The sequence below is a fragment of the Trichoplusia ni genome, chromosome 7 (assembly GCF_003590095.1).
Source record: "Trichoplusia ni isolate ovarian cell line Hi5 chromosome 7, tn1, whole genome shotgun sequence".
NCBI lineage: Eukaryota > Metazoa > Arthropoda > Insecta > Lepidoptera > Noctuidae > Trichoplusia > Trichoplusia ni.
The window spans coordinates 1,861,747-1,887,691 of NC_039484.1; the positions used below are offsets into that span (position 1 = coordinate 1,861,747).

Sequence of the window (25,945 nt, forward strand, 5' to 3'; positions counted from 1 at the left end):
AATGAGCAGTCATTTTGTGAACTGTCAAAGGAGGAAGGCATAACTAAAGGGACCTATGCCCAATATTTTAATTTAGTAGAAGTTATCCATTTTTTTTATTTTAAATGGTCTCTAAAGAATAAAGTTTAGTCTAAAATGCGAGATATAGATGCACCACAAAATAAGTGTCAAACATTTTAATTTATAATATAAATGAATATATTGTAAACATATAAAAGTATCGGCTATTTTTAGATGTTTTCGTAAGTTTTCATTTGCATATTTTTTTTTGTTCGTTCACCTTGTCTACAATAAGGTAGTACATATATTATGGTGATAGGATTTCGTTGTCATGTGGTAGACTACCGAAGGTTGCCAAGGAAAGACTACGGCCTACAACCAAAAGATTTCGAACTTATAACTATTTATTTTAAATTTATGGAATTTTGTACCTACACCAAACAACGATTCTAAAGAACATTGACAAATTTTGTAAAATATATGTCCGCATCTTTAATTAGAAATATAAGTGACACTTATTCCTCCCACGGTTCAAACGGTTTTGTAGGTTTTGTTTTGTGTAATTCTTATTATACTTTTGATTGATTTTATTGATACAAAAAAATATTAACGTCGTACCCAACTCTATTCTTGTGATTTTGATTAAGACCTATCAATTAGGTATATTTCTAAGGCTTTATTGAATGTATATAAGCCGTTATAAGGTCTCAAAAATTAATAATTTGATAAGTTCTCGAATTTCTATGATCGACAATGTACATCACTAGTAGCAACAAATTGCGACTTTACGACGCGCATGTCAACGTCAAGGCAAAGCAAGACCCACCAAAATCAAACAAAATGGCCGCCGTGTTACTTAGCTGTTTAGCTTACATTATTATTGGAATGTAATGATTATGCCGTATGCTGTAATTCGCGTTTTCGAATTAGATCACTTATAATAAACTGTACAAGTTTATTTGCGTTAGAAATTATAAAAGTACATAACGATGGCTTGGCCTATGCCAACTGCTGGTCAATGGAATTCTGGCTTAGCCATTGCTCCTGATATGACTATGGCTAATATGGGGTCTTATACTGCTGAACAATGGGCAGCACTGCAACACCAAAATTGGCAACAGTGGGCACAGTGGCAGCAGCAATATGCGCAGTGGCAAAATCAGTATGGAGATAAGGTAAGCGGTTTATGTTGTCTGTTTACTACACTGTACGTATAATGTTCTGGTGATATTACTTTTTTAAATCTAATTTTATTAGTTTGATTATATGCTAACTTACTTATGCTAAACTACTCATTAACTGTTTAGTATTCAGAACAAATGCAAGCTATCCAATCAATGGGTGGCTTGCCGCCACTGCCGCCGGCGACAGCTGCTCCGCCGCCTGCTCCACCTCCGCCGGATCAGCCGCCCCCGCCACCGCACGAGAACAATCAACCACTGTATGGACACACCCAAACTCAAGCAGCACCTGTAACCACTCAACCGGCAAACCAGCATCGGAATAACAACTCTGGCAATCTCACTAATGTAAACACACATCCACAAGCAGGTAATAATACTAATTGGCCCTATGCCCAAGAGTCAGCTAAACCTTCACAATCAGCACCACCTGCACAAAGTTCTGTTAATGCAGAGGCTCTGAAGAAACTTGCTGAAGAAGAGAGACTTTTTGATATCCAGTTTCAAAAATGGGAACAGGAAATTGAGAAATGGAAGAAAGAAAATGTAAATCACCCTGACAAACAGGCTTATAAGGAATATGAACAAAAATTTGAAACTTGCCGCAATCAACTGATGGAACGTCGGCAGCAGATGAAACAAAAGAGGGCCCGTTTACTAAATAATCCACCACCTCCACCCCAATCTAGTACCTCAACTCCAACAAGTAATGTGCCAACAACAGCTCCACCTAATTTAAATAACATGAATAAAAATAACTTTTCCAATAAACGGACACAGAACTATGCTAGTAATTTGGGTCAAAGTTATGCTGATGGTAATAATTCTCAGTACCAGCAACAGCAATATAATATGCCTAAAGGTGCATATAATCGAAATAATAATAAAAACATTGATCCACAAGACAGATATGAATCATATCAGAACATGAGTGATAATACTTATGCTTCAAATGACAATTTTAGTCCCATGGACCCTAGTTTTCTACCTACAAGTAGTTTAAACAAGGGAATACCTGGTTTGGATTTAGTACCTGAGGCTGATAAAACATATGTGGCAAATAATAAACAAGATGTGATTGACATAACTCAAGACCAACCAGGAAATCAGATGCAATCAAAGGGACCGGATTATACAACAATATCTAAAGGAATTAATAATATTCTAGGAGATGAGAAAATAATGAATATACTATCTATGGTTCACAAATCTGCTCAAGATCAAACAATTTTGCAACCTGCAAACACTGTAAATGTGAATCCAGATAATTATAATATGAAGAATAATATGAACACTAATGCTCATTTTGGTCAGGGAAATAGGGCTCAGGATTATAATAATCAACATTTCAACAGACAAGGAACAAATAATTACCCTGTGCAGCAAAGTCAGGAAATTAATTATAAATATCCTCCACAGAACAGAGGGAATGATGTAATGACACAAGAGCAGTTTAACTATGATCACAATGATCAGTACAGTTCTAATAATTTGGGTCCACAATATGATAATGGATCTGCTAGGCCAGGCCCACTAATAAGGCCAAATGTGCCTCCCTCCAGGGCTCCAATAAGGCCTCTGATGCAAGAAATTATCCCTAGTCATGTCAATGTTAATGAGTTTAGTCGAGCCCCTCATGATAGACAACCTTTACTTGAAAACAACATTAACCCTGTACCAAAACAACCAATTCGTCCACAATGGATTGATGAACCAATGTTTACTCCATCTTTAATTGTCGAATATGAGCACAAGCCACTAAGATTAAAAGGTAATAAATCATGAAATGTGTTTGCTGTATTTAAAATCTTACTCACTTTTCGACTTTAGCCCTGATGAAAAAAGATAGTTTGTTGGGACATTTGTTATTTTTTTTTTCAGTTTTTTTTTGTACTGTCAGCCAAGTAAACCTTTTTGCCATATTCTTGTATAATATACCTAGTTTAACAGTACTTACTAAATAATCAAATATTTTTGTTTTTTTTTAGCTCGAGATTTTATTGAGCCAGTTCACATGTTTGATTATAATCACATATCAAAGGATGGTGAGGTAAAGAAGAAAGATTTTGAAAGAGAAGCTGATGAATTATTTTCGAGAAAATCGAGAAGACCTGACAAGGAAATAGATTACAGTGGGCATAGGTATAGTGCAGACTATTATTCACGGGACTATGAAAGAAGGGCACCAAGAGAAGAATTGCGAGATGATTATCGTCCAAGACTTCCACCAAGAGATGATTATGACGATAGGCGGAGGCCTGAATTTAGACATGATGACCGCAGGAGAGATGACCGTGATAAATACAGCCGACGCGATGATTTACATAGAGACCGCGAGAGGGACTTACACAGAGAGCGCGACCGCGTCCACCGCCGGGAAGACATCGGTCATCGCGGTAGAAGTCATGAGAGAGATGCTCGCAAAAGAGGATTAAGTAGAGATAGTGATGTAAGCAATAACTCTCTATCCAAAAAGCCTAGAGACAAGGCTGACACTAGATCACATGCTCCAGGAAATCATATTGTTATGATCGATGACTTATTGGAGTCCCCAGGACGAAGTATGAGACCAGAAAAAATTGTGATAATCTTAAGAGGTTTGTTTTATACTATACCATTTATGAACGCTTATTTAAGAAATCGTATATTTTTATCCTGAAATGCATGTTCTTTTTTTTCAAAACAGGTCCACCAGGCAGTGGAAAATCTTACTTAGCAAAGTTGATTCGCGACAGGGAAGCCGAGTATGGTGGCACTGTCAGGATAATGTCTATTGATGACTACTTTATGCAAGAGGGTGAAGTTGAAGAAAGGGATCCTGTCACTGGCAAGATGGTAAGATTGATAGAATGTAAAATATTGCAAATCATTTGTTTTCTTAAACCATTGCAAATGCAAAACATTGCAAGTATTGTCTTAAAATAATATCAGAGATTTTTTTAAATTATTGATACATAACAATATAAAACCTTAATGACAGGTCAACTGTATTAATTGGAAAAGTGTAAACTACATAAATAAGGACATCACTTATTACATTTTTATTTCAGGTTAAAAAGCCAACACTGAAATACGAATATGATCCAAGCAATGAAGAGTCATATTTAAATTCCTTAAAAAGAGCATTTAAACGAAGTTTGAATGATGGGTATTTTACATTTTTAATTTATGATGCAGTAAACGATCAAGCAAGGTATTATGCAGATGTATGGAACCATGCTAGGCAACTCGGTTTCCAAGTATGTAGTTTCACAATCCTCAATATTTTATTAAACAAGTTGAACCCCAGTAGTGAAATACAATTTGAATTATGTTGTAGGTGTATGTATGTACCATGGAGCTTGATTCGCAAGTTTGTTTCAAGAGAAACATTCACAATAGGAAATTAGAGGACATTGAAGTGATATGCACAAGCTTCTGTAAAACGCCTTCACATCACATACAGCTGGATGCTACAACATTACTTCAGAGTGCAGCCATAACTGAAGTGCAGATGGAAGATGCCAACGACGAAGTTGTTATGGAGGATGCCCAAGAACCTGAGGTGAGGCCACGTTGGCAAGCTGCAAGTACAGTGTTTCATTGTACCTAAAGATGCAAGTCGCCAGTTATACAACGCAACCTGTAACTACTTGTTTGTGTTATATTTTGTTTTTATTTTAAGGTTCTGTCTGTACTTCCTTTTTCTACATGGAATTTTCTCTGTTTTTTTTTGGGTAGGATTAATAACTTTTATTACAGCGGTGTAACTAAAATCGTAAGATGCTGCTCCATCACAGGTCGAAAGCGTTTTCTCATCCAAGTGGGAGAAAATGGACGACGCTGCGCAACTAGGTAGGTTATTGATTAAAAATATTACGATAATTTTATGTTGTGTTTAAATTAAAATATCATTATATTGTTTAGTTGTCAGACTAATGTTATATCTCCTATGAGGTACACAACTCTTTAAGTATTTAAAATTAAATATATTTGTATATTGTTTCAGCCCGGCTCGACGGCACCAGCAAGCCTCTCCGGCCCTCACAACTCTCCATGGAAGACTACCTGCAACTAGATGACTGGAAGCCAAGCAAAGCTACTCCTGGCAAAAAATCTGTAAGTATCCTCAAATCTTATAGCTTATGATATTTTTACGCTTTGAAGTGATATGGTTGTGGAAATGTGTAAGAGACATTTTATGTCTTAAATTTGATAAACTGCCATTGAATCCACACACCACGTTTTGAATGTATAAGCTGCCTAAGGTATGCGATATTTTTTGCAACCTCTTTATGCGAAACATAAATGTGTTTAGTGTGATTTATTTTTTTAATAAATCTATCACCGCTAAGGTCTCGTAAATTAGCGAGGACAGTTTTCGTCGTATACCATTTGGTAATGTTTGAATACGCTTACTGGGGTTACTCGAATATAAAAAACAATTTTACAACCATATCTTAACAAAAATTCGGTCCAATAGTTTTCGTTATTGTTATTATTTAACGGCGGTTCCTCTTGCTGCTGGTTTCACAAGGTAAATAAGTCAAAAACAAAAGCAATAATACATGCTCTCTATAAAAAAGGTTTTGCAGCTTTTACACATTAAAAGTTACAATATTTTTAATTTTGTCAGTGTTTGAAAGGTGAGTTTCTTGTAAAATGTATGTCCATCGTGTGACAGTGAGTTTTCATCATGTAATAATTAAAACAGGTACGGTGGGCAGACATTGAAGAGAGAAGACAACAAGAGAAGATGCGTGCCATCGGTTTTGTCGTAGGTCAGACAGACTGGAATCGTATGACCGATCCGACAATGGGGTCCAGCGCGCTCACTCAAACTAAATATATAGAGCGAGTGCGGCGCAATTAGTCCGCGGAAACATCCCATTTTTAAGTGATGCGTTCATTTAACACTTGCTTATTATTCAGTTTTGAATGTACGATGTGATAAAAATAGACAGTGAAGTATTTTCTTAAAATATTTTATATGAACGAAAATCTTGTGTTTATCTAGGCTAATAGGATATCCAACTACTATTACATAATTTGTATAACGTGATTTTATTCATTTGGAAGTGAAACAAGATGAATTTATTTCTTTAACGTCAAGTGTAACTGGTACTAGTAAGTAGTAGTAGGTCAACTATCTCAATGTACTTTTTTAACTCTTTATGGATAATGTAGTAAGTTTGTAAGTGAACTTCCTATATTTTTAAAAATTCAATATTCTATATTTAACGCTTTTAATATACTGGAAGCGAATATAATAAATGTAAGACATAATGAGGTTACAGATACATCGTTAGTTCAATACTGAAGAATTATATTCCAATAGCTTTATAACAAATTGGTTACTTCAAAGACTTTCTTTAGTCTAAAACTAATTTTATACGGATTAAATCGCATTTAAACTTCAGTATTTAGTTAACATTATTTTCGATCACTCATAAATAACGTTTGACGTATCATTTGTCACCACACATTTCACAAAGGCAATAAAAAAAACTGTTATAGGTTTAGTTGTCCGCTTACTTAGTCTAATCAACCATGGTAACCAGGACGATTAGTGTCGGATCCAACCGAAATTCAAGAAACTGAAGTTCAGTGGGCTAACGCGGTGGCGCTGTCGCGATTAGAACTTTTCGCTGTAATCCGCTTCACAAAAGTTTTATAAATACATTAGCTGACCCAGCAAACGTTGTTCTGCCTAATAAATTATTTCTAAAAAAGATTCGTCCACAAAATAAAAAAATATTTTTTTGTGTGGGCAACCCTTGTCACTTAGGGGTTTGAAAATTAGATGTTGTTCTATTCTCAGTCCTACCCAATATGTATACAAAATTTCATAAGAATCGGTCGAACCGTTTCGGAGGAGTACGGTAACTAACATCGTGACACGGGAATTTTATATATTAGATTTAATCAACCAGATCCCTTAAAGTATTGTCAATATTGCTGGAATATGAATTTGTATAATTAGATGCGTTTGAATCCGTATAAAATATATTTATTTCCAAGAATTTCGTGAATACGATCTTCAGAACATCTTTTGTTGTGACCGTTTGTAATACGTCGAAGTGTTTGTTGAGGTTTATTCTGCTATTAGTAGAATATACGTGAAGCGTTGTTCAAATTTCCTTTTGTTTATATTTTTGAAATATAAATTTAGTATTCCTTTTTATTATTTTAATATCTTACCATCCTTGATTGCAACTTTGCAATAAACTTCGACAAGCATACGTAAGGTAGTGTAACTAAGTCTAGGAACAACGTTTTAATCTGACACTAGTTTCAGTAAATACTAGATGTATTTGTAGATCTTGCTTTCCTTCAATGAAGTATGATGCAAAAAGACATCATAATATAACCCTGTTGCAATAATAAAGATGAGTCAGTCTTGATAATATTTGGAAATTATTGTTGCTGGCTGCCGCAATATTCATGTTCAAATGATATTTTATAATAAATCTTGACAAATAAAGTTGTGTATATTTTTTATTAAAATGTAAATTCTTGCAGTTATTCTTCATCCATAGCACTAACAAATCCGGCGAAATGTGGATTGCGGTTTGGAACACTTTTGAAAATACGTTTAGACTTTTGTTCGTCTAATTTTGATGTATTTGCGGATTTAATTTTAATTACATATTTATTCGACGAACTATCATCGTTTGGTTTCTTAACGTCGGACTTTTCGGTTAATTTGTTGGATTTTTGCATATTTATTTGATCATTCCCAAACGAATCTTTCGAATTGATTTGAGTAACACCGGTTTTATCGATTTTATTATATGCCGTTGATTTCGATACGGCTTCATCGCCTTCTCTACCGGCAGTCATGATCATGACTGGGGCAGTGCTCATATCGGTAACGTGGTCTTTAATACATTGTTGCAATATATGCAGGAAAAACAAGAATGCCAGCAATGTTAAAGCTGACATTGACGCGTTGCTTTTATGCCCTCCACCGTAGTTGCTGAAACGGAAAAGGCAACAGGAAATCATATTACCGTTACTTACTTATTCGATGATTATCCCAAGTTTACAAGTGTTTCATTAAAATAATTAATTACATTATTTTAATCGGATACACTATCTTTAATAGAAACTAAAACTTCTTTAAACTGATTTTTTAAATTTCGCCATTAACCCATATTGTAGCTGAATTGAAAAGCCATAAAAAAAAAAACAAAATTTAAGGTTTTTAAAGTAATCAACTCATTAGTTCGCATTGAGAACCCGTTTTGACGTCGCGTCGCTTACCCATTAACTGCAACACAATTCGAGGGCTCAATTTGTATTGAAGAACTTTTACTTTAAATCTTTCTCGGTTTACAAATTTATTTTTAATCTACAGTTACAGCTTATCATGCTAAGTGGGTACTTACTGTTTTGAGGATGCAATATGTCCATGTGAAGGACCAGATGGTTCGTAAGCGTAATACACATGATGGTCATGGACCGGCGCATCTGAATACCTATGGAAAAAAGGATTGTTTTTATCGGTTTTCTGATTATTGCAATTTGCGTTGTTTAACGGATTTCGTTTTTTGGATACTTCGGCTTATTTTACAGGCTGTGCGACATAGCGTCATTGACATTTATTTAATTCTTAATCAGTTTCACAAGTGGTTTTTTTTTATTATTATACATTGTAGATCGATTCCGGTGCATATCCGTTTACCGTCGAAATAAATCTGTTTTACCTTAGCTGTGATTTTCGTGATGTTAGATGAAGATTTACTCCTTATATTTTTTTATACCTTTTTGACTAACTTAAACTTAACTGCTACTTCCTACTGGTACTGTTTAATTATTAGGAACGCGATGTGGATATACGAACTAATAATTACATTTTGTTCGCTGATTTCTTCATGATGGCATAGCAATATTGTGAATGTTGTCAATTTTAGCCAACATTTAACTAGTTACTTATTTATCATAACCGAAGACTTATTTTTTTTAATTTAAAATGCAACACAAATTGTATGAGATCTACATTTTTTGCGGCTAGCATCATCAAAGCCAAGTGATTTGACAACTACTTTTATTCCGACTAACAAAAATACTTCGGTCAAGTTCACTTTTAGTATTAACATGATCTAGCATTAAAGGAATAACTTACCTCTCTGACAGCTGCTTCGTCCCCATTCCCATTTGGGAAAAAAGATTTTCCATTGTCATCTCAACTGTCAACTGAGACAAACAGTGTCAACGAATGTCAAGGTTTAACTGGCAGCGGGATGTGCAAGAACCCATGAGTGCTTACGCTCTACTTACGTTTCTTGTTGTCTACCATTTCAAATTATTATAACGGTATGTTAAAAACGCAATTCTAGATTTTTCTTTTCTAGTGCATGTTTTCACATCGCGTGTTAAACGTTTGTGGAATTAGGGCATAGAAAAATAAATACAACAAATAAATTATTATTGTTATTTATTTTACAATCACAAACACACAAGGACGTCCTCAATCACACAGTCACACAAAATATACATAAATACTAACTATTAAGTGATATAAATAAATATTTATATCACATATAACTTTTTACATCAGTCGTCAATTATCGAGAAACTGGCGGAATATTTCATCGTTTATACAATAAACAATGTGCCAATTACACAACATTCTACAATACTCATTTCTAAGACATATGGAATGGACCGTATAATAATGTGGGACAAATTTTACCGTTTACTCATTTATTTCTAAAATAAATTAAATAAATAAATAATTTAATAAATTATTTAAACACTACTCGACGCTGATTTATAAGTGCGATGGGATAAGTTTAAGCACAAACCAAAAAAAGTTTATTGCGTCTTTGTAGTTTAATACTCTTATTTATGTACCCACCGATCTAAAAGTTAAACCATTTCTCTAAAGTATTCTCATAGTTTTCATAAAAATGTTAAGGCCAAAACAGACTAATGAGGAATAGCCATCTCCAAAAGGCAGAACTTTGGAAATTATTTGTTATCACTAATTTTGAAGTCGCACTTAATTATAATTTGGCGGTTTTGCTGTTGAAATTAAACTTCATTGCACTGTAGATACATTTGGCGACAGTCCACTCCAGAGCGCCCTCGGCGACCGGCTTCGTAGAAGTCGTTAAAAGTACCACCGGATTGCCTTTCCAACACGAAACTGGCAGCGTATCTAAAAATAAAATAACGGATGTTATCTCAGGATCCACAGCAATTAATGAAATGCGAAGAAACTTTATTGCTTCAGTAGCTGCTGAGGTGCTATAATCTCGAACACCGTCTTTGCTGCCACCTTTCGGGAGCATACACAAATATTAAAAATACTACGTGTTTTTCCTCATTCCCGGAAATATACCAATTAAATAGGTTGGGTTATACTACCGCGTTCTTAGAAATGAAAAGATGATTGATACTTACGTTCCGAATTGACAGAACACACTCTTGGGGCCAATGTCATCAGCGCACTCGTTGTTAGCATCGCAGACGTACTTCTGCAGACACTTGTCGTCATCGGTTCCGAAGGATCTTACGTAGGTTTTGAACATAGCAATGCCGGCTAGTGCTGCGTCACTGACTGAGTCCTTGCGGCCCATTGACCGCGCAGCCAGCGACCTATGAGAGAATGAGGTCTTCAAGGCGTCCAAGAGATTTACGACGATGTTGATGAACTGTGGAAGAAAATACATCTTTGAAAAGCAATTTTCACTCGAAACCCAGCAGAAGTTCTTGTGTGGCTAAATAGGTGATTAACTGTGTTTTGGAAGAGAGAAAAAAGATATGCAAATAGACTACTAGATAATATAGGGAAGGAAGGATGGGTGGCGTACCTCTCCAGCCTGCTTTGCCATGGAGGCGACACGATCGGGATCATTTGCACCGAGCATCGACGACAGAACCGCAGCCAATATACCCTGAAGCAAGCGAGAAGCAACACCATCTCCGTAACCAAATTTTACTATATACATACTAAAAATAGGTAAAACCTCAAGGAAAATATCAAATATATAAGTCAATAAGTCTTAATAGTCATTCACCTGAGGTAATCCCCGGACGTGAAGGAACGAGTTATTTCTAGTAAATTAGGGCAACTAATTAACTACTTGTACGAATTATGCCTGCTACAGGTGAGGATCATCTTACATGGTGCTTTTTACATGTTGGAGTGATTCAAAACTCAAAATCAATAGGTGTAGTCTACATGAAAATAAATATGTTGTTAGTATATCAGTATGGATAAATAGAATAATTTTGCCAACTATTTGTACATTTCTTGAAAACTTGATAATATTTGTGTGTCGGGATACCTAAATATTAAATAAAAAATGTGTTCAATTATTATTTATGTACCTGCATGGGGGAAGAGCCGTTGTCTACTTTATCAATACCATCGCTGGAAGCTCCACCTCCGAGGATAGCGGTCAAGAATTTGAGGCCTATAGACAGTAAGTTAGCCCAAGGTGATGACGAAACAGCGTCGGTATCGATGTTGTCACTTTTATTAGGTCCTGTTGTACCGGGGTTGAAAAACATTTGCATTAGCATACCTGAAAGTATATTAGGCGTCAGTCAGTTTGTTATACATTTAATCGTTTATGAAAACATGTTAGAATTCCATTTCCTTACTTACCAAGCATGTTAGACCATGAGAAGCCCCCTTCGGAAATAGAGTTGGTCTGTATGTCATCAATGTCATCCAGAGCAACTTTTTTCAAAGCATTAGGTTTCTCTGCGAATTTACGCTCTTGAGCTTGCTCCTGTTGTGGTACTGGTAATGAGTTGCTGTAGTATTGAGGATTGTGCGTTCTCACACTACTTGTTGCCTGTAAAACATTTGAAACAGGTGTTGATAAAACTCGTTAATGACTAAAGATTAGTTATCAAAAATAATTTGTTTATTTGTTAGGTTAGTCCACTCGACGACAAAGTTTTGCAGAGATAAGTTTCAGTATGAAAATCGTTAGTATTTATATTATTTTTATAAAGTTTTATCATACCTGTGATATGAGAGGGACATGCTGTTGTGGATACGCGAGCGTGTGGAGGATCATGGAGGAGCTTATTAGCGCCAGCAGCGCCCATCCTGTCACTTTGTGATGCATCTGTGCAAAAAACATTCTGGTAAGTAAAAGCTTGTATAAAGTATTATAACATCTAACGCGAAGTTACTTAAGAATTAATTTAATTGTGCTCTCGCGCAATGGACGTCGATTAGAAAGTGTTCTGATGAGTGATTCGCGCGAATTGATTGCCTGCTTTTAGACTTGCTTAGAAAGTGGCCCCTTGCGTCGTCGTCTCGTATTTTTACGAGGATGCCTGAGTCTCTAATTAGAGGACGTTTGTCAAGTGTATTTTTTAAGTATTCCGCTTTCTGTCGTAATTAACTTCAAACTAATTATTTGTATTCATGAGTTAACATTGTTAACCGGTAATTAAATAGAATTTGTTTTGTGTTAAAACTAAATCCGAGTTCTTAATTGTTGATTTAAGTCTACATTGTTTAACAACCTACCCAAGTTAAAATTGAACATTAGCATTGCAAAAGTTTAAAAAAAGGAACTGATTCGTAAAACCATGGGCTCGCAACTCTAGTATCTAAGTCCACGCGATCCGGCATACAAGTGTGTTACCCACATGTCCGACAGCCCTCGAATGCAGGTGACCCAGTCTTTTGTAACTGTTCTTCGGATGTCACCTCTTATAAGGTGCTAGTTATATAAATTGACGTAAATTTTAACTGCCTACTTGCTAGTCACTTAATGCTGTCAACGGACTACTTTCTTCAACCGATAAAAGCATGCTATTTACGCTTGCTCCGGTTTCCGGTCTTACTTTACAAAATTTGTTACATCACGTGTACAAGTGACTGCAAGATCACATGAATATTAATAACTAGTATGTCTGTCGACTACATTTTATAAAGCAAAACGTACATATTATTTACTTATGTGCCATATCGTACGTCAAGAAACTAGCTACATAGGTTAGTATGCAAGTACCTATATAAACCGTTGGTATAGCGTTGCGCGGGCTCACGGGTCGCTGGTGACAGCGGGTCCGCCGAGATTCTCTCCGGAGAAATTTGCTGTCGCAAGACTTGCGCCGTCATCACTTATGTTTCATGTATGCTTTGTTACCGCCATTAACTGGTAACCACTACATAGGTACATGACGCTATTTATGTAATGACGATGTCTAGCGGACAGTTTTTAGAATGGCAATGAGATGATCATTCGAGAAAAGAGTTGAACGGTCTATAGGTCCGATGTGTTTACGTTGTCACGTTATTTTTCGAAAGTTAATTTTGAGAATCTCGCTCCTGAAGTCAAACTTAAGATCTGTTATCAATTATGCAGTGCATTGCTTATTAATTTCCTGTAGTAAATAAGTGGTTTTATGAACTGGTATAAAAGCAGTGACGACCCCGTGACCCAGTAACCCTGGGCGGCAGGTGACTGAACTTGGCGTTGCAACGCGCAAGAAACTAACCTTACTTTCGTTCGAGGCGGATCTTCACGTCCGATTTGGCCCATATTTGTATTAATAACATGACTTTGATTCATGTTTAGTCCAATTTATCTACGGTCGATTTGCTAAGTAGATAACATTTTATTTACATGACTCGTTACGACTGACGAACTGTCGTTAAAGTATGTTTGTCTTGTTAGTAAATTAATAGGCGTGGCAGTCTTTAACGTGAATAGGGTATTTGATAAAAAAACCGTTTAGTCCAACCGACAGATTTCCATAAAATATTACATATCTACGTAAGTATTTTTTTCTTTTATCTCGTAAACTAAAAATGAAGGGTTTAAAATCTTGTGTGAATTTACTTACCAGTATGCTTTTTACAAGCAAGTGATATTTTTTGCCCCACTACCTACCATTTTTTGGAAATCTGTGACGGACTAAACAGATTTTTATTATTAGATTAAGGGCCGATTTTTCAATCGCCAGATAACTTTTATTCGTTGAATATGTTTGACGTTTTGACAGCTTTTATATGTCAAACGGCCATATTTATTCCTCAGATAATAGTTATCTGACGATTGAAAAATCAGGCCTCAGTTAAATACCCTATTCTGCGTGCACTTTACTATATCAAGTAGGTATAAATAATGATATTGTCTAGTAACGCAGAACGTAGCGCAAGGTGCGGCAAACATGGCGATGGGTGAAAGCAACTCGGTCCGGTCGCGTGTGTGCTACTGACGTGCAAGGTTAACGTTTTTCTAATTTCGGAGCGAGGACTCAGACCTGCTATTACGTTGCTACCACCTCGCTCCCAACTTTCATCGGAAATTTACCGTGGCAAGAAAATCGAAAATTTCTCCACCAATTTAAAGTTTTTTTTACTCCTTTTAAGAAGCGAAAGTCAACACTGCCTAAAATTTCCTTTCTCTTCACATTAAACCTACAAAATCCCTAAACTATTGTACGACGAGACCTTTTGTTTTGAGTTAAAGAAGTTATTTGTGAATAAAGTATTTAAAGCGTTTTATTCTTTTATCTTCCAAGTTTTTTTGGGTTTCGCTACTCATTGACCGGTCCAGCGTGCAATCCGCTTTCTAAAATCATCCGTAAGTCCACAAGCGTGCGTGTTCTGTACGCGGATATGAGTAGACTGAAATTTATTCAGTCGTTATAAACATACACCGTTGAAAACAACGTGACTAACTGTATGCTTACGTATTGTGAAACTGTGTTATAATACCTTGTTATGAATATTTTAATATATTCTATAATTTCTTACATAATAAAAACTTCCGACTTCCTTAAAAAAACTTAAAATTCTTAACATACATACCAATGACAATTTTGCCTACTCTATCCGGTAAATAAATAAAATGACTCAAGCTATCTCTGCTATTGCGGCAGATACATAAATTCTCCTAAAATATATTCTTCCAATCGCCTTATGTAACAATCCGTTCTCCTTTTTTTCTTTGTAGATCCGATATTTATTGGTGAATACGTATTTTAGTCTTCTGCATGTATGATTTTACACTTATATGTAAAAAAACATCTGATTGCATTCTTCATTGACCGCTTTAATATCCCACGTACTTGTACCAGGTTTCGTTGATGATGCGTCGTGCCCTGTTCATCGCTATTGAATTGAAGTAATGATTACTTACAGATACTTATAAGTAACCAACAATGTTCTATAAACAGTGATCCGTAATCGCGTTATGTACACCGTTACCGTGTTCTCAATGCGGATCAATCGTACGGTACACCTGATTCAAGATGCTCATGTTCAATTTGGGTCGAATCATGCATTACCCATTAAATGCATCAATTAAGTGCTAAAGACTGGCAGCTGTTAGAAAAACATTTCTGTACATTTATCGTGTTTTAAACGCTTGTCTTCGGAATTTAATTAACCCAAGTTTATCTTTGTCGATCCGATGTTTTGGGCTTATCTGTTCAAAGCACTAGCCACTCAAACCGATTTTCATGCCTAGTTTTATAAGCTGAGCTGTTTCATAAATGGCTAGAACTAAATATCTTGTTTGCCGCGATCGAGAAGGGAACCTATCAAATACTCGTATCTACTGTTTATTGAAAAGGGCCGAAGATCGACACCTACATATAGTAGGTAGCGTCGCGTTATAATTTTCGTTTTAAATAATTTCGGTTACCCAACATCGCCGGTGAATGACGAGATTGCCTCTCACGTCCGCCGACAAAACTTTCACTTTAATTTTTTTTGGACATGAGTGGATGGAACATTTTAGACTTATGTTTACGACAACTGTTGTAAAGAATCTTGAGACTTTGAAGTAATTTGTAACCGTGATACCCACTTTCTATATAGTTTTGTACTTAATCATTTAATTATTTTGAAAGTTCGTACTCTACAATGCCTATGAGTTTTACGATAGCTAGGAAGATGTTCTTACAAATCTTGTCTTCTGACCTTACCGACTACAATAAAAGTCTTTTTACGATAGAAAATGAATTACATCTGAGAGAATGGATAAAAACTGGAGATTTATACCAGACTAGTGCTCATCATTTTCTATACTGTTATAAGTTTTATAATTTTCTGGGAATAAAACCGTTATAACATTCTAGTATATGTTAGTTTGCGAGAAACGCGGCGACGGGACCGGGCTGCCGGCACGCAAGCGGATTATTGGCCATTCCGATCGCAGCAGCTTTCCTCGCCACTTTCAACATGCGCCGGCGCACGTTTCAAGACTTTTAATTACTTAAAAACCTGTCACAAGTATCATAACAGTCGTCAAGTTCTGATGTTTGTTTATAACATCATGTTTTTATAGGTATTTATTTATGTTTATTTGAACAAAAAGTTTAAGAGTCATATTTTGTTATTTCGATTTAATATATTATCAAAATGCTACCTTTATTCAAACATGATTCGACTTAAACATTTAGAAAAGTACTCAATTTAAAAATCGAAATGAACTTATTTTCTGTGAACTTGAATGTTTTAATATCTATGCTAAATTGATTGTTTCGCTCCACTTTAAATGTAAAGCAATTAAACTTTGCCACAACCAAATAATTACAAATTGATTTTCATTTGTTACGATTCACCACAAATCAAACATATTGTCTGAGTTGAAACTTGAAAAGTTTTCTTTAAAGAAACGTTATGGATGTATTCTATTGTGATGTCAAATTAACGGCTCAAGAATGTTTTGTCTGACTATTCTTTGGATTCTCCGTGGAATTCAGGGTTAAGTCGTATTATGTGAACATTTTCACATTTTAGAAAGCGAAGGTTCATATTTACATGAGTAAAGCGGACAGTGAAAATAATGCCGGATGGAAGTTCATTATAGCGTGCTTACAGTTATGAGAACGATTCGTATCGTTGTCACTATGTATAATTAAGTAGTTTTTATATTTATATTCGTCTTCCTTCACGCGAAATAAATGCCGTTTTAAATTATAATTTAATCGATTCCTATGATTTAGTCTTTGTTAAAATTCAATTATGTATATTAAAAAAATCCTAATCAGTGAAAGTACTGAGTTAAAAAGTAAAAATTAAGTTTCCGCTCGTTAAAAACCAAAAAATAAGTTAATAGTCATCAAAATGATGCTCATGTAAGTGTTTCTTTAAATTAATATATTAGATGCAAAAAAATATCTTCTATTTAATTGTTATTAAGAGCATTGCCTCTTTAAATATTAATTAAATACGGATAAAAAGCTCAGCAGGAAATACCTTTGTTTTCTATCAAAAATTATTAATTACTTATATTAATTATTTCAAAGCAATTTTGATGATCAGCACTTTTTTTTATAAAATTAAGTACTTAAGTTTGAGTATTAAAAAATCTATCATAAATTATAAAACACAATTAACCGAAATAAACAAATAAATTTAATTATCAAAATCACTTGTGAAACACCATATAGTAAAACACGAGAGATCACTGGAAATGAACAGCTTCTGCAACTTTCACACGATAGTCCCATCACGAAAACACTAAAATAATTTCCACTATTTATTGTAAGGGATAGCCCTTAAAAATCCTTACCTTTTCTCGATGGGGGTATATCACTAACACTGAATCACGTTATCTTCAATCGTCACCGGTGAAAGTGCGTGTTGCTTGTGCGAGAGTTTAACTGGCAATGAGTGTTGCGCCTTGAACTTCACTATATATATATGATGACCCAGTTATGGTGGCAGCAGCTAACTGTGCTAGTCGGTCCGTCTGTCCGTGTGTCCAACCTGTTCCCATACCGTTGCACGGTTCCCGACTGGACCTTGTCAAGGACATTCGGTTACCGAACCGAATATTTCTCCTAAAAACGTTCTTGACTCGGAACATTCCCGTTAGGGAATTTCTGGCTTGTTTGTTATTGATCTATACATTTCTGTAATAGTTACATTGGAGTCATTGGGGTATAATAATTAATTGAAATTCTATGTTTGTTTCAGGTAAAAGATCTTGGGTAAGACAGAACATCTCGAAGGGTAAGTGACTTGATTTACAAATGTAATGCTAAAAATGTTTTCGTATAAAGACTCATATTTTAATAATCTACTTTTTTGCATAATCATGAAAAAAGTCATACAAAGCCCTTAACTCTCCTATAACTGATGTATCAAATGAAAGTTTAAGGAAATAACACTACTAGAAAACCGAAAATTACCTCTGTAGGTACATTGTACCTTACGTTTTATATAGGTCTTACCGGTCTTAAATTTGTCTCCTTTCATTCCATTGACCAAAACAGATTCATTCAATCTATACACACATTAAAAAAAGACTGCAAACGGGTAATATGAATTATGTATTAACACAACAAATCATTGAAGTAAGTATGTTAGGCCTGCATCAATCAGTTGAAATCAGGTCCAATATTGAAGTTCCCATCCAATAGCTTTTGTCTTATCAGTTACCTTTCTCAGTAAAGTTGATGTGTCTCGTGGAAACTGAAGCGAGTAACGCCTCGTTTCAATGAGCTACATTCTCTGGCTTCTCACGCATGTCTTAAGTACTTAATCACACAGCGATCACTTAAGTGCTTGGACCTAGTAAAGTCATATCTAATTTAATTTTCTTCAACTGCCAGGTGTGGATATCACCCTCATTTCCTTTACTGGATCAACTAGCTACCGTTTCAACAACGGCTTCTTAATATGCTCATTTTAGTTGCTTAATATTTTGTTGTGGTTGCACATCATTGTCCTTCGCTGTCGCTTCCACTACACTCTTACAATAAACGTTCATAAATCCAATGTAAGATGAACTGCTAAAGGATGCGTGTTACGTAATGTATTCTACAAAATCTGAATAAGAATTCTCTTTTTAATTGCTATGATAACTCAGTACTATAGAAAAGGTTTTCAAATTTAACTTATTAATTTATGGCACGCAATCCTGACAAATTATTACATGGTTAAAAAAATACCGATGTGAAACAATTCAATTATTAAAATCGGACTCATGCCATATTCGAAATTACTTCGAAAACCCCATTTTAACGTCCACTACGTTACCCAATGTGGTGATGGTAGCTTTTGAGAATGTTTTAGCCCTAAGTGGTAGGTATCGTTAACACAATTTAATCTGATCAGTACAGTGTTACCGTGTTTAATTTTGCATGAAATGTATGAATATCTCAAGTTCAACATGTTGAATGTTGTCAGCTAAGTCAAAATTAAAACGATCAAATATTATTAACGGATCCTCTACACCTTTCAAGGTAAAGCTTACTGTGGTTAATATTTTATCCTGTTGCATAAATCACGTTTTTTAGATTAAATAATGTATTTTTCTTACCTTCATGTGTTAACAGTTTCTCTTTTACAGATAGTTGCTGAAAATTCATTTCGGAAAGTAATCGGTAAACAAGATGATTTTGAATTATTGATGTGCGATTTGTATTAAGTTTTTAAACGTGTCGATTGAAGTAAGTATTAGATGTTAACGCGTTGTTTTATTTATGCATCCGCTATGGTTACGGTGTATTTGATCTGAATGTTTGTGCAGTGCGTTTGTAGAATAGTGGGACAACACGCTGTGCTTGTGAGTATCATGTTTATTTGTACGAGGAGAAATAAATGATGTTTTAATACATTTTGTTTTATTTATACATTTTAAATTATATCTGAAATGAGTTCAAGTTATCCCTACTAATATTATAAATGCGAAAGTAACTCTGTCTGTCTGTTAAGCTTTCACGTCTAAAGCACTGAACTGATTTTAATGAAATTTGGTACAGAGATAGAGTAGACCTTAAGGAAGAACATAGGATAGTTTTTATCCCGGACTTTTAAAAAGGTTTCTTGGAAACGCGATATAACCGACCTCGACGCGGGCGAAAAGCTAGTTATTTATATTGCTGTCTACCTGAATTATTTGGTAACAACTCAAAAGTCAAAGGTGTTCATGATTGTTAGGTTCTCTAGCAATATCTATCTTTTAATTCGCTTTAGATAATATCTGTCTATTTACGATACCTATTTGGACTGGCATCGTTTTTTTTTTATCTAGAACAGAAGTCTTTATTGATCTGTCCTTAGGGTAATAATTGAGAATTGCCTCCTTGATCGACGCAGATAAAAAAAAATATAATTCTAAAATAACTGTTTAATATTGTTTTCCAGTGATTTGTTTGGTCCTTCATGCAAAAGGCAAAATAATAATAGGCTAAAATATCTGTTTAAGATATTTTTTTTCAACACAATGTCCAGCTCTCTGGTGATGCTTTTCATAACTGTTAAAATGGATCTTGGGTTTTTTTGTTTGCGCAAAACAAAATTTGATTAATGAAAGTTGAAACACAAGGTATATTATAAGAATTTACTTTCGCTAGCTTCCTTTAAGTCTGAGTCAACAAGGGGAGTATCACAACATTGCATGTTTTGAGCCGAGGACACGAGCGGCAGATCAGTGACCTAACGACTGACTCATTTGATTACATTTCACTTTCTCATTCGGAAAATCCAACTTTATTTTACCTTCTACTCTATCCCATATTTATCCTTGATTGTCGGATCTATCCTCAATTTAGTTTTTTAATATTATATACATATATAATGTAATCTCACAACTTAATCGTCGAAAGACTTTCTCGATGCCATAGAAAGTGACCTCGGAGTAAGTAGAGGGTTAAATATGAAATGTAAACTGTGTGCAATTTGTATAAATATGAGAATTATCCGTCGTGTTTTTTTGTTATATTTTCGTGCGGTGTTAGTTCAAACAATATGTTGTGCGCTAGAGTTGGCGTGACCAATCATCCAAAAATACTAAAACTTTCAACCGTTCGTTTGACAAATTAGATGATTATTTTTATACTTCGAGTTTTAGGAAATAGGGCATGAACAAATTGGTACTTTACCATAAGTTGTTGTGTCAACACGAGTAGATAGCTGCGTGTCCGGTAATATTTGTCAATTTGCATGTAGCTGCCATTTGAGGGTAACTGTAAAGTTGGAATGCGAGCTTGACTCGCCTACCTACTTCTCTCCTCTACTGATCCAAATATGAGTAGTTTCGATAATCATCGCACTATCTTGATTATGTTTGCATAGAACGGGTTAGTGATCAGTGTATTACTATTATACTAATATCAAAGTTTAAGTAAGTAAAAGGAGGAAGTAATGGCGCCTAAGGTCTGAAACTAACACATGTAAAATAGGATCTATTTAAAAAAAAATGTGTGACTTGTCCCTCGTCTATTATGATGGCAATAAATTGAAGAAAAAAACTACAAAATATTCTTGCTTTCAAGAACTTAGTTCTCCCTTGCTAGAGATTTTCCCATAGCCTCACATTTTGCGTGTGGCCGTGTGTGGTCTGTTCTGACAAAACATCTTCATCCAAACTCTCCATGTTATAAACAGAACTCCAGGTTATTATTGGATACACTTAAACCCTAATAACACAAATGACTCCCTACATTATTTGATCACTTTTAGTGTCCATTCACCGTAGACGGAACTTGGGAACTAGGACAGCATCATCAAGTTGTCCTCATAGTGGTTTTATATGAACCGCAGAGGGCGGGCCCGGTACTAGATTCAACTCATCATTGCGGTATGAGGTCAGGCATTTGTAAGCTTCTATTTTGGTAACAGATTTGGTAATTTATTTGTTTTCGCAACTTAATTGGACGGCTGTGAATTATCAAGTGATAAGTGAGTGGTGTGAGTTCCTTATATATTAGTGGCAGAATTACAGTGCGTCATGGTCCGTGGTGTGAATAAAAACGATGCTGGCCCCAAGCATACAAATGTGATTAATTGAAAGAAAGCAGTATGATTAAAAATTAAAGTTGAAGATTATATTAAGCTGATGTTTTTTTAGAGTTTTTCATTAATAATGTCTTAAAGCAAACAGTATGTATAGAAGCTAAGTTAGTATCTCGCCTCATAGTGTTCAAACTCGTTAGAACAAAAAGTGAATGTTTGATTATTATATTTGAACGCCTGCACCAATCTAGGACTTATGTCAATCAACGTCACTTCCTGGTACAAACGCTGTACCTATAATTTAAAACTAATTGACCAGATTTAGAGAGTTCAAATTGTTCGCCTTTCTTTGTATAAGCAAAATTAAGTTTTGTAAGTTAGTTCAGCTCATTTTGTAAATTGTTTTATATTCAGCAGTTATCCCAAATTACATTGATTATTGTGTGGTTAAAATTTCATCTTATCACGCAAATATGTGAAGACATTTCTACAATAGATGTTAGAGAAATGGGGTTCTTTGCTTCAAAAACGGCATTGACTGGTTCGATATTACAAATGGATAAAATTAATATAATACAAGCTTCAGTATGTACCTACTTAAAATTTCTATTATATTAAAGCTTATTAACACGTAATATAAATACAAGGTTTTCAAGGTAAACAAATATACTGCGGCGGGTAAACACGCGCGCAGTGGGCCAGTAGGGCATCGGCAAAATGTTGGCTTTCGTTCTTACTGCCAATGACAGCCTATTATCAAGGCGTGACCTAGAAGGATGCGCCTGCGCCGCATTCCTGACGCGTCAGGATAGGCGTGCCGCGATCGTTTCCGATACCTTATCCTTTTATTTTGGTTATACGCAACATATCTTTAAAGCTAGGACAAATATTTCAGGAACAGAAATTTATTTTAATTTTAGATAGGCAACTTTTTTATTTTTTTATTTATTCAACAATCGTTTACTAAGGCACCTTGTATAAAACACATAAACGGGAGGTATTTTCTATTTTTATTATTTACTTCAATTCCTTAAAGAAACGAAATATATTATAACATGGGAAACTTTCAAAGATTATAGCCATGTTTCTTCCCAAAATTATTCTTCTGTTATCGTCTATTTGATTGTAAAGCTCATATCAAAGCCTGCTATTATAATGGGCCTATCAAACATAGAATAGAGACGTTGACATTTTCACTCACGGTATCAACAATAGCAAGACTGATATAAATAACAAGTTGGCAATGTCACAGTCATAGAAAGTGAAGACTGCCCCAATGTGAAGCAGAACGAATCGTTTGTACGAAACAACAATGGGTTACGATTACGATTATGGACCGCCCCTAATTATTAAGTGGCAACACTGTCTTTTGATCATTTCTTTTCCCATAGAGATGTTTTCTGATTCCGTAATCACTCGTCATTTGTTTCTAAATGCTTATACTTTGACATCACATAAAATGATGCGTTTTGAATTAAGATTTCGTTCGATTTAAATACCTTTCGTTTTTCCTTTTTTTTTCTAAAATGCTTGAGCCTATTTTTAAGAAATGAATCTTTTTGATATTCTAGAGAGCTTAGTATGAACTAAGATCTGACCCGCTTAAATCCTGATCGTTTGGGTTTGAAGCAGGTCACGGAACAAAAAATGTGCCTAAATTAAAGCAAATGAATTATGCATATGTTTATTTATGTGCATTTCATTAAACGACCTTAATTAGAAAGTACCTAGTTATCTACTGGATTATAGGTAAGTACATGCTTTATAGAATGTAACCCATAATAACCTATTTGTCAGTTAAAATACTGTTCAGTTGCCTAAATTCATATTTATTAATCAACTTTTTAATGGGTTTTTTATCTTGCTGTGTAAAGGGAAACCCAATTTCCACTGACGAGAAAGAAAGTAAAATAAATGTATATAAACCAACATAATGAGTGCCATCGTTTGTGGGCCACATGCTAAGTTAACTTCAAGTTTTGTTAAATTGCTTACGGTTTATTGTTTTTGAGACCGCAACTTTAACTTGACCACACAACAAGCTGAGAAAATAGTTATTGGGTCTTAGAAAGATAATATCTATAGTTATGTGGAGGTACTATAGCAATGGTTATATATTTGTGTTTGGTGACATTTGGTGTCTTTGTAAACATGAGTCAAAATTTTAGATTGTGAAATAGAACAAGGTTATTTGGTAGGTCTGAAATTAGCTGTGTTGGTTATCTTTGCTATAGGTAAATATTTTATGTACCTATCTAGATATTTTAACTTGTTTGGATAGTTAGTAAAGTGGCTGTCTAAGTATAGAAATATTCCCATACAAAAGTATACCTAGGTCCTACCTACCTACATTCGCTTAGGTAATTAGGCGCAAACTTGAAATGATTTCTAAGAGTTAAAACATTTTAATAGATAAAGCCGTCCCTTTCAAAGGCAATGTCGTAAAGCTACTTTGTCATACGTACTTACAATTAATTATAATACATATTAGAGACGTTATTAATAATTAATGTGCGAAACAAAACAACATCGTTTAATCCCGAGAAAATGAATATTTCTTCGGGCCGTTTTCTCTTCATCAATCAATGTTGAATGGATGCCGCTATCCCATGGTTTACGAAGATGTAAGTGTGATATGAAGTTGCCTATTCAATCAAACAAATTAAATTGCAATAAGGTCCAAGAGTAGATAAAGGCATTAGTAAGTACTTACATGAGAATTATAAATGAAAGATATACTTTTTTTCCATTTTGTGGTCACCATTTAGGTTATTTGAGAAAGTATTTTGTTTTTGTCTGGCGCTAATTATAGTTTAGCTTATGAACAGGATTAGTTCTAGATTACCAAAATAACAAATCCTTGGGATCAAAATCGGTACCTGAAGTTCCTATAGTTCGGTAAGTGCCACTGTTATAAGAATATATCCATGGCACCTGCCGTCGACCTTCTTTTAACTATGAAATTTCTACTGTTTACAAAACACTACTGTTGATTTATCTATTATGTAGATCATAGAGCAAACATTTCTACGAGTTCAATTGAAACAATTGTAGCCAGCAAAGTTTCCCTCGGTAGCAGGTGAACGTCTCTAGTCTCGTACTTTTTGTCTTTAAAATAATTTGGGCGCTTTTTACTGGCGCACCGTCCCCACCGCCTCACTTTCTCTGAGACTCGCTTTGACAAACCATAAAATATATTTGTACGAGTTACTAGTGAGAAATGATTGACCCCGATAACATCGTGGCTTCATAGCCCTGATGCACCGATGTTCAACAAGAATATATTTACATACATGAATAAAATTATACTTATGACTACCAGTTTTTGATACAAACTTGATTTTTATTACCTTATAAGGCATAACAAGAAATCTCTTTAAATATTTTGAAGCACATTATTTCTAAGTACGTGAAAAAGAAAGTGCATTCGAATACGTGTAAACTGTCACAAAAACGATTTGCTAATCAGTTACGAATAAAATCAATTAATTACGCGTGCGTTATTAGTGAAAAAGACACACGTTTTTCCTTAACGCTTTCTACAACATCGGAAAACAGGAAAATACACGGAAATACGCGGAGAGAATTGATTCCTATCGGTACTGCGCCATCGAAGAATTTGGAGAAGAATTTATATTTCTGAGCTCCGAAATGATCTCTTTAAAATTCATATATTCTCTTCATCTGCATCAAAAAAGTTTAAAACACTTGCAAACGATCGTCGGTTGTTGTACATAAGGAGTATTATAGATAGGTAAATGGTAAACAACTCCAAATAGAATATTGTATTCGGTTCACGCCATTAATAGTTAATGTTACTCATGCACCGATAAAAAAGTGTGTCAAGTTTTAATTGAGATATCTTAAAATAAGTTGGTTAAGGTAGTGTTTGAGAACATGATGTATGCAAATATAATCCGCCTAATAAAAGTAGTGCGTAGTAGTGTGTGATAAAAATGTATTTAGTAAAATATGGAATGACTAGAGATAATAAAAATACGTACCTATTATTTTTGATAGTACATTCTATACCAAAAGGCGAAGTACTGCATTTTGGGTGTGACTGGGAGCTATGTCCAACAGTGAAGGTTGTAGGCAAATA

The 25,945-nt window shown here is 34.8% G+C and overlaps 3 protein-coding genes across 7 annotated transcripts; 1 reads left to right on the forward strand and 2 right to left on the reverse strand.

Moving 5' to 3' along the window:
• The first annotated feature begins 781 nt into the window (after positions 1 to 781).
• On the forward strand, positions 782 to 19,721 carry LOC113495584 (YLP motif-containing protein 1-like). Of its 4 annotated transcripts, none has more exons than XM_026874369.1 (9): positions 782 to 1,175; positions 1,308 to 2,952; positions 3,170 to 3,778; positions 3,868 to 4,016; positions 4,232 to 4,420; positions 4,501 to 4,725; positions 4,961 to 5,015; positions 5,170 to 5,279; positions 18,079 to 19,721. In XM_026874369.1, exons 1-9 carry the CDS (start codon positions 990 to 992, stop codon positions 18,094 to 18,096), a joined length of 3,186 nt encoding a protein of 1,061 aa, XP_026730170.1. In that variant the 5' UTR covers positions 782 to 989; the 3' UTR covers positions 18,097 to 19,721. The 4 variants fall into 4 exon arrangements, with proteins under 4 accessions (XP_026730170.1, XP_026730172.1, XP_026730169.1 ...); XM_026874368.1 differs by lacking the exon at positions 18,079 to 19,721 and adding an exon at positions 5,875 to 6,654 and having other exon boundaries at positions 783 to 1,175; XM_026874371.1 differs by lacking the exon at positions 4,961 to 5,015.
• LOC113495586 lies at positions 7,174 to 9,498 on the reverse strand. The gene is made up of 3 exons (XM_026874374.1): positions 9,289 to 9,498; positions 8,552 to 8,641; positions 7,174 to 8,139 (listed from the first exon to the last, which is right to left on the reverse strand). Exons 1-3 carry the CDS (start codon positions 9,345 to 9,347, stop codon positions 7,683 to 7,685), a joined length of 606 nt encoding a protein of 201 aa, XP_026730175.1. The 5' UTR covers positions 9,348 to 9,498; the 3' UTR covers positions 7,174 to 7,682.
• LOC113495585 lies at positions 9,584 to 18,054 on the reverse strand. Of its 2 annotated transcripts, XM_026874372.1 has the most exons (7): positions 17,672 to 18,054; positions 12,149 to 12,253; positions 11,782 to 11,974; positions 11,502 to 11,698; positions 10,982 to 11,065; positions 10,572 to 10,822; positions 9,584 to 10,326 (listed from the first exon to the last, which is right to left on the reverse strand). In XM_026874372.1, the coding sequence occupies exons 2-7, from the start codon at positions 12,251 to 12,253 to the stop codon at positions 10,200 to 10,202; spliced, it is 957 nt and encodes a 318-aa protein (XP_026730173.1). In that variant the 5' UTR covers positions 17,672 to 18,054; the 3' UTR covers positions 9,584 to 10,199. The 2 variants fall into 2 exon arrangements, with proteins under 2 accessions (XP_026730173.1, XP_026730174.1); XM_026874373.1 differs by lacking the exon at positions 10,982 to 11,065.
• Positions 19,722 to 25,945: the final 6,224 nt, after the last annotated feature.

Excerpts from the sequence above, each read along its gene's own strand:
- LOC113495584 (XM_026874368.1), top strand. The coding sequence starts at position 990 with ATGGCTTGGCCTATGCCAACTGCTGGTCAATGGAATTCTGGCTTAGCC. Across the intron at positions 3,779-3,867 it reads AATTGTGATAATCTTAAGAG|GTCCACCAGGCAGTGGAAAA; the intron begins GTTTGTTTTATA and ends TTTTCAAAACAG. Across the intron at positions 5,016-5,169 it reads GGACGACGCTGCGCAACTAG|CCCGGCTCGACGGCACCAGC; the intron begins GTAGGTTATTGA and ends ATATTGTTTCAG.
- LOC113495585 (XM_026874372.1), bottom strand. The coding sequence starts at position 12,253 with ATGCATCACAAAGTGACAGGATGGGCGCTGCTGGCGCTAATAAGCTCC. Across the intron at positions 11,975-12,148 it reads ATGTCCCTCTCATATCACAG|GCAACAAGTAGTGTGAGAAC; the intron begins GTATGATAAAAC and ends AATGTTTTACAG. Across the intron at positions 11,699-11,781 it reads CTCATGGTCTAACATGCTTG|GTATGCTAATGCAAATGTTT; the intron begins GTAAGTAAGGAA and ends ATATACTTTCAG.
- LOC113495586 (XM_026874374.1), bottom strand. The coding sequence starts at position 9,347 with ATGACAATGGAAAATCTTTTTTCCCAAATGGGAATGGGGACGAAGCAG. Across the intron at positions 8,642-9,288 it reads ACGAAGCAGCTGTCAGAGAG|GTATTCAGATGCGCCGGTCC; the intron begins GTAAGTTATTCC and ends TTTTTTCCATAG. Across the intron at positions 8,140-8,551 it reads CATATTGCATCCTCAAAACA|CAACTACGGTGGAGGGCATA; the intron begins GTAAGTACCCAC and ends TTTCCGTTTCAG.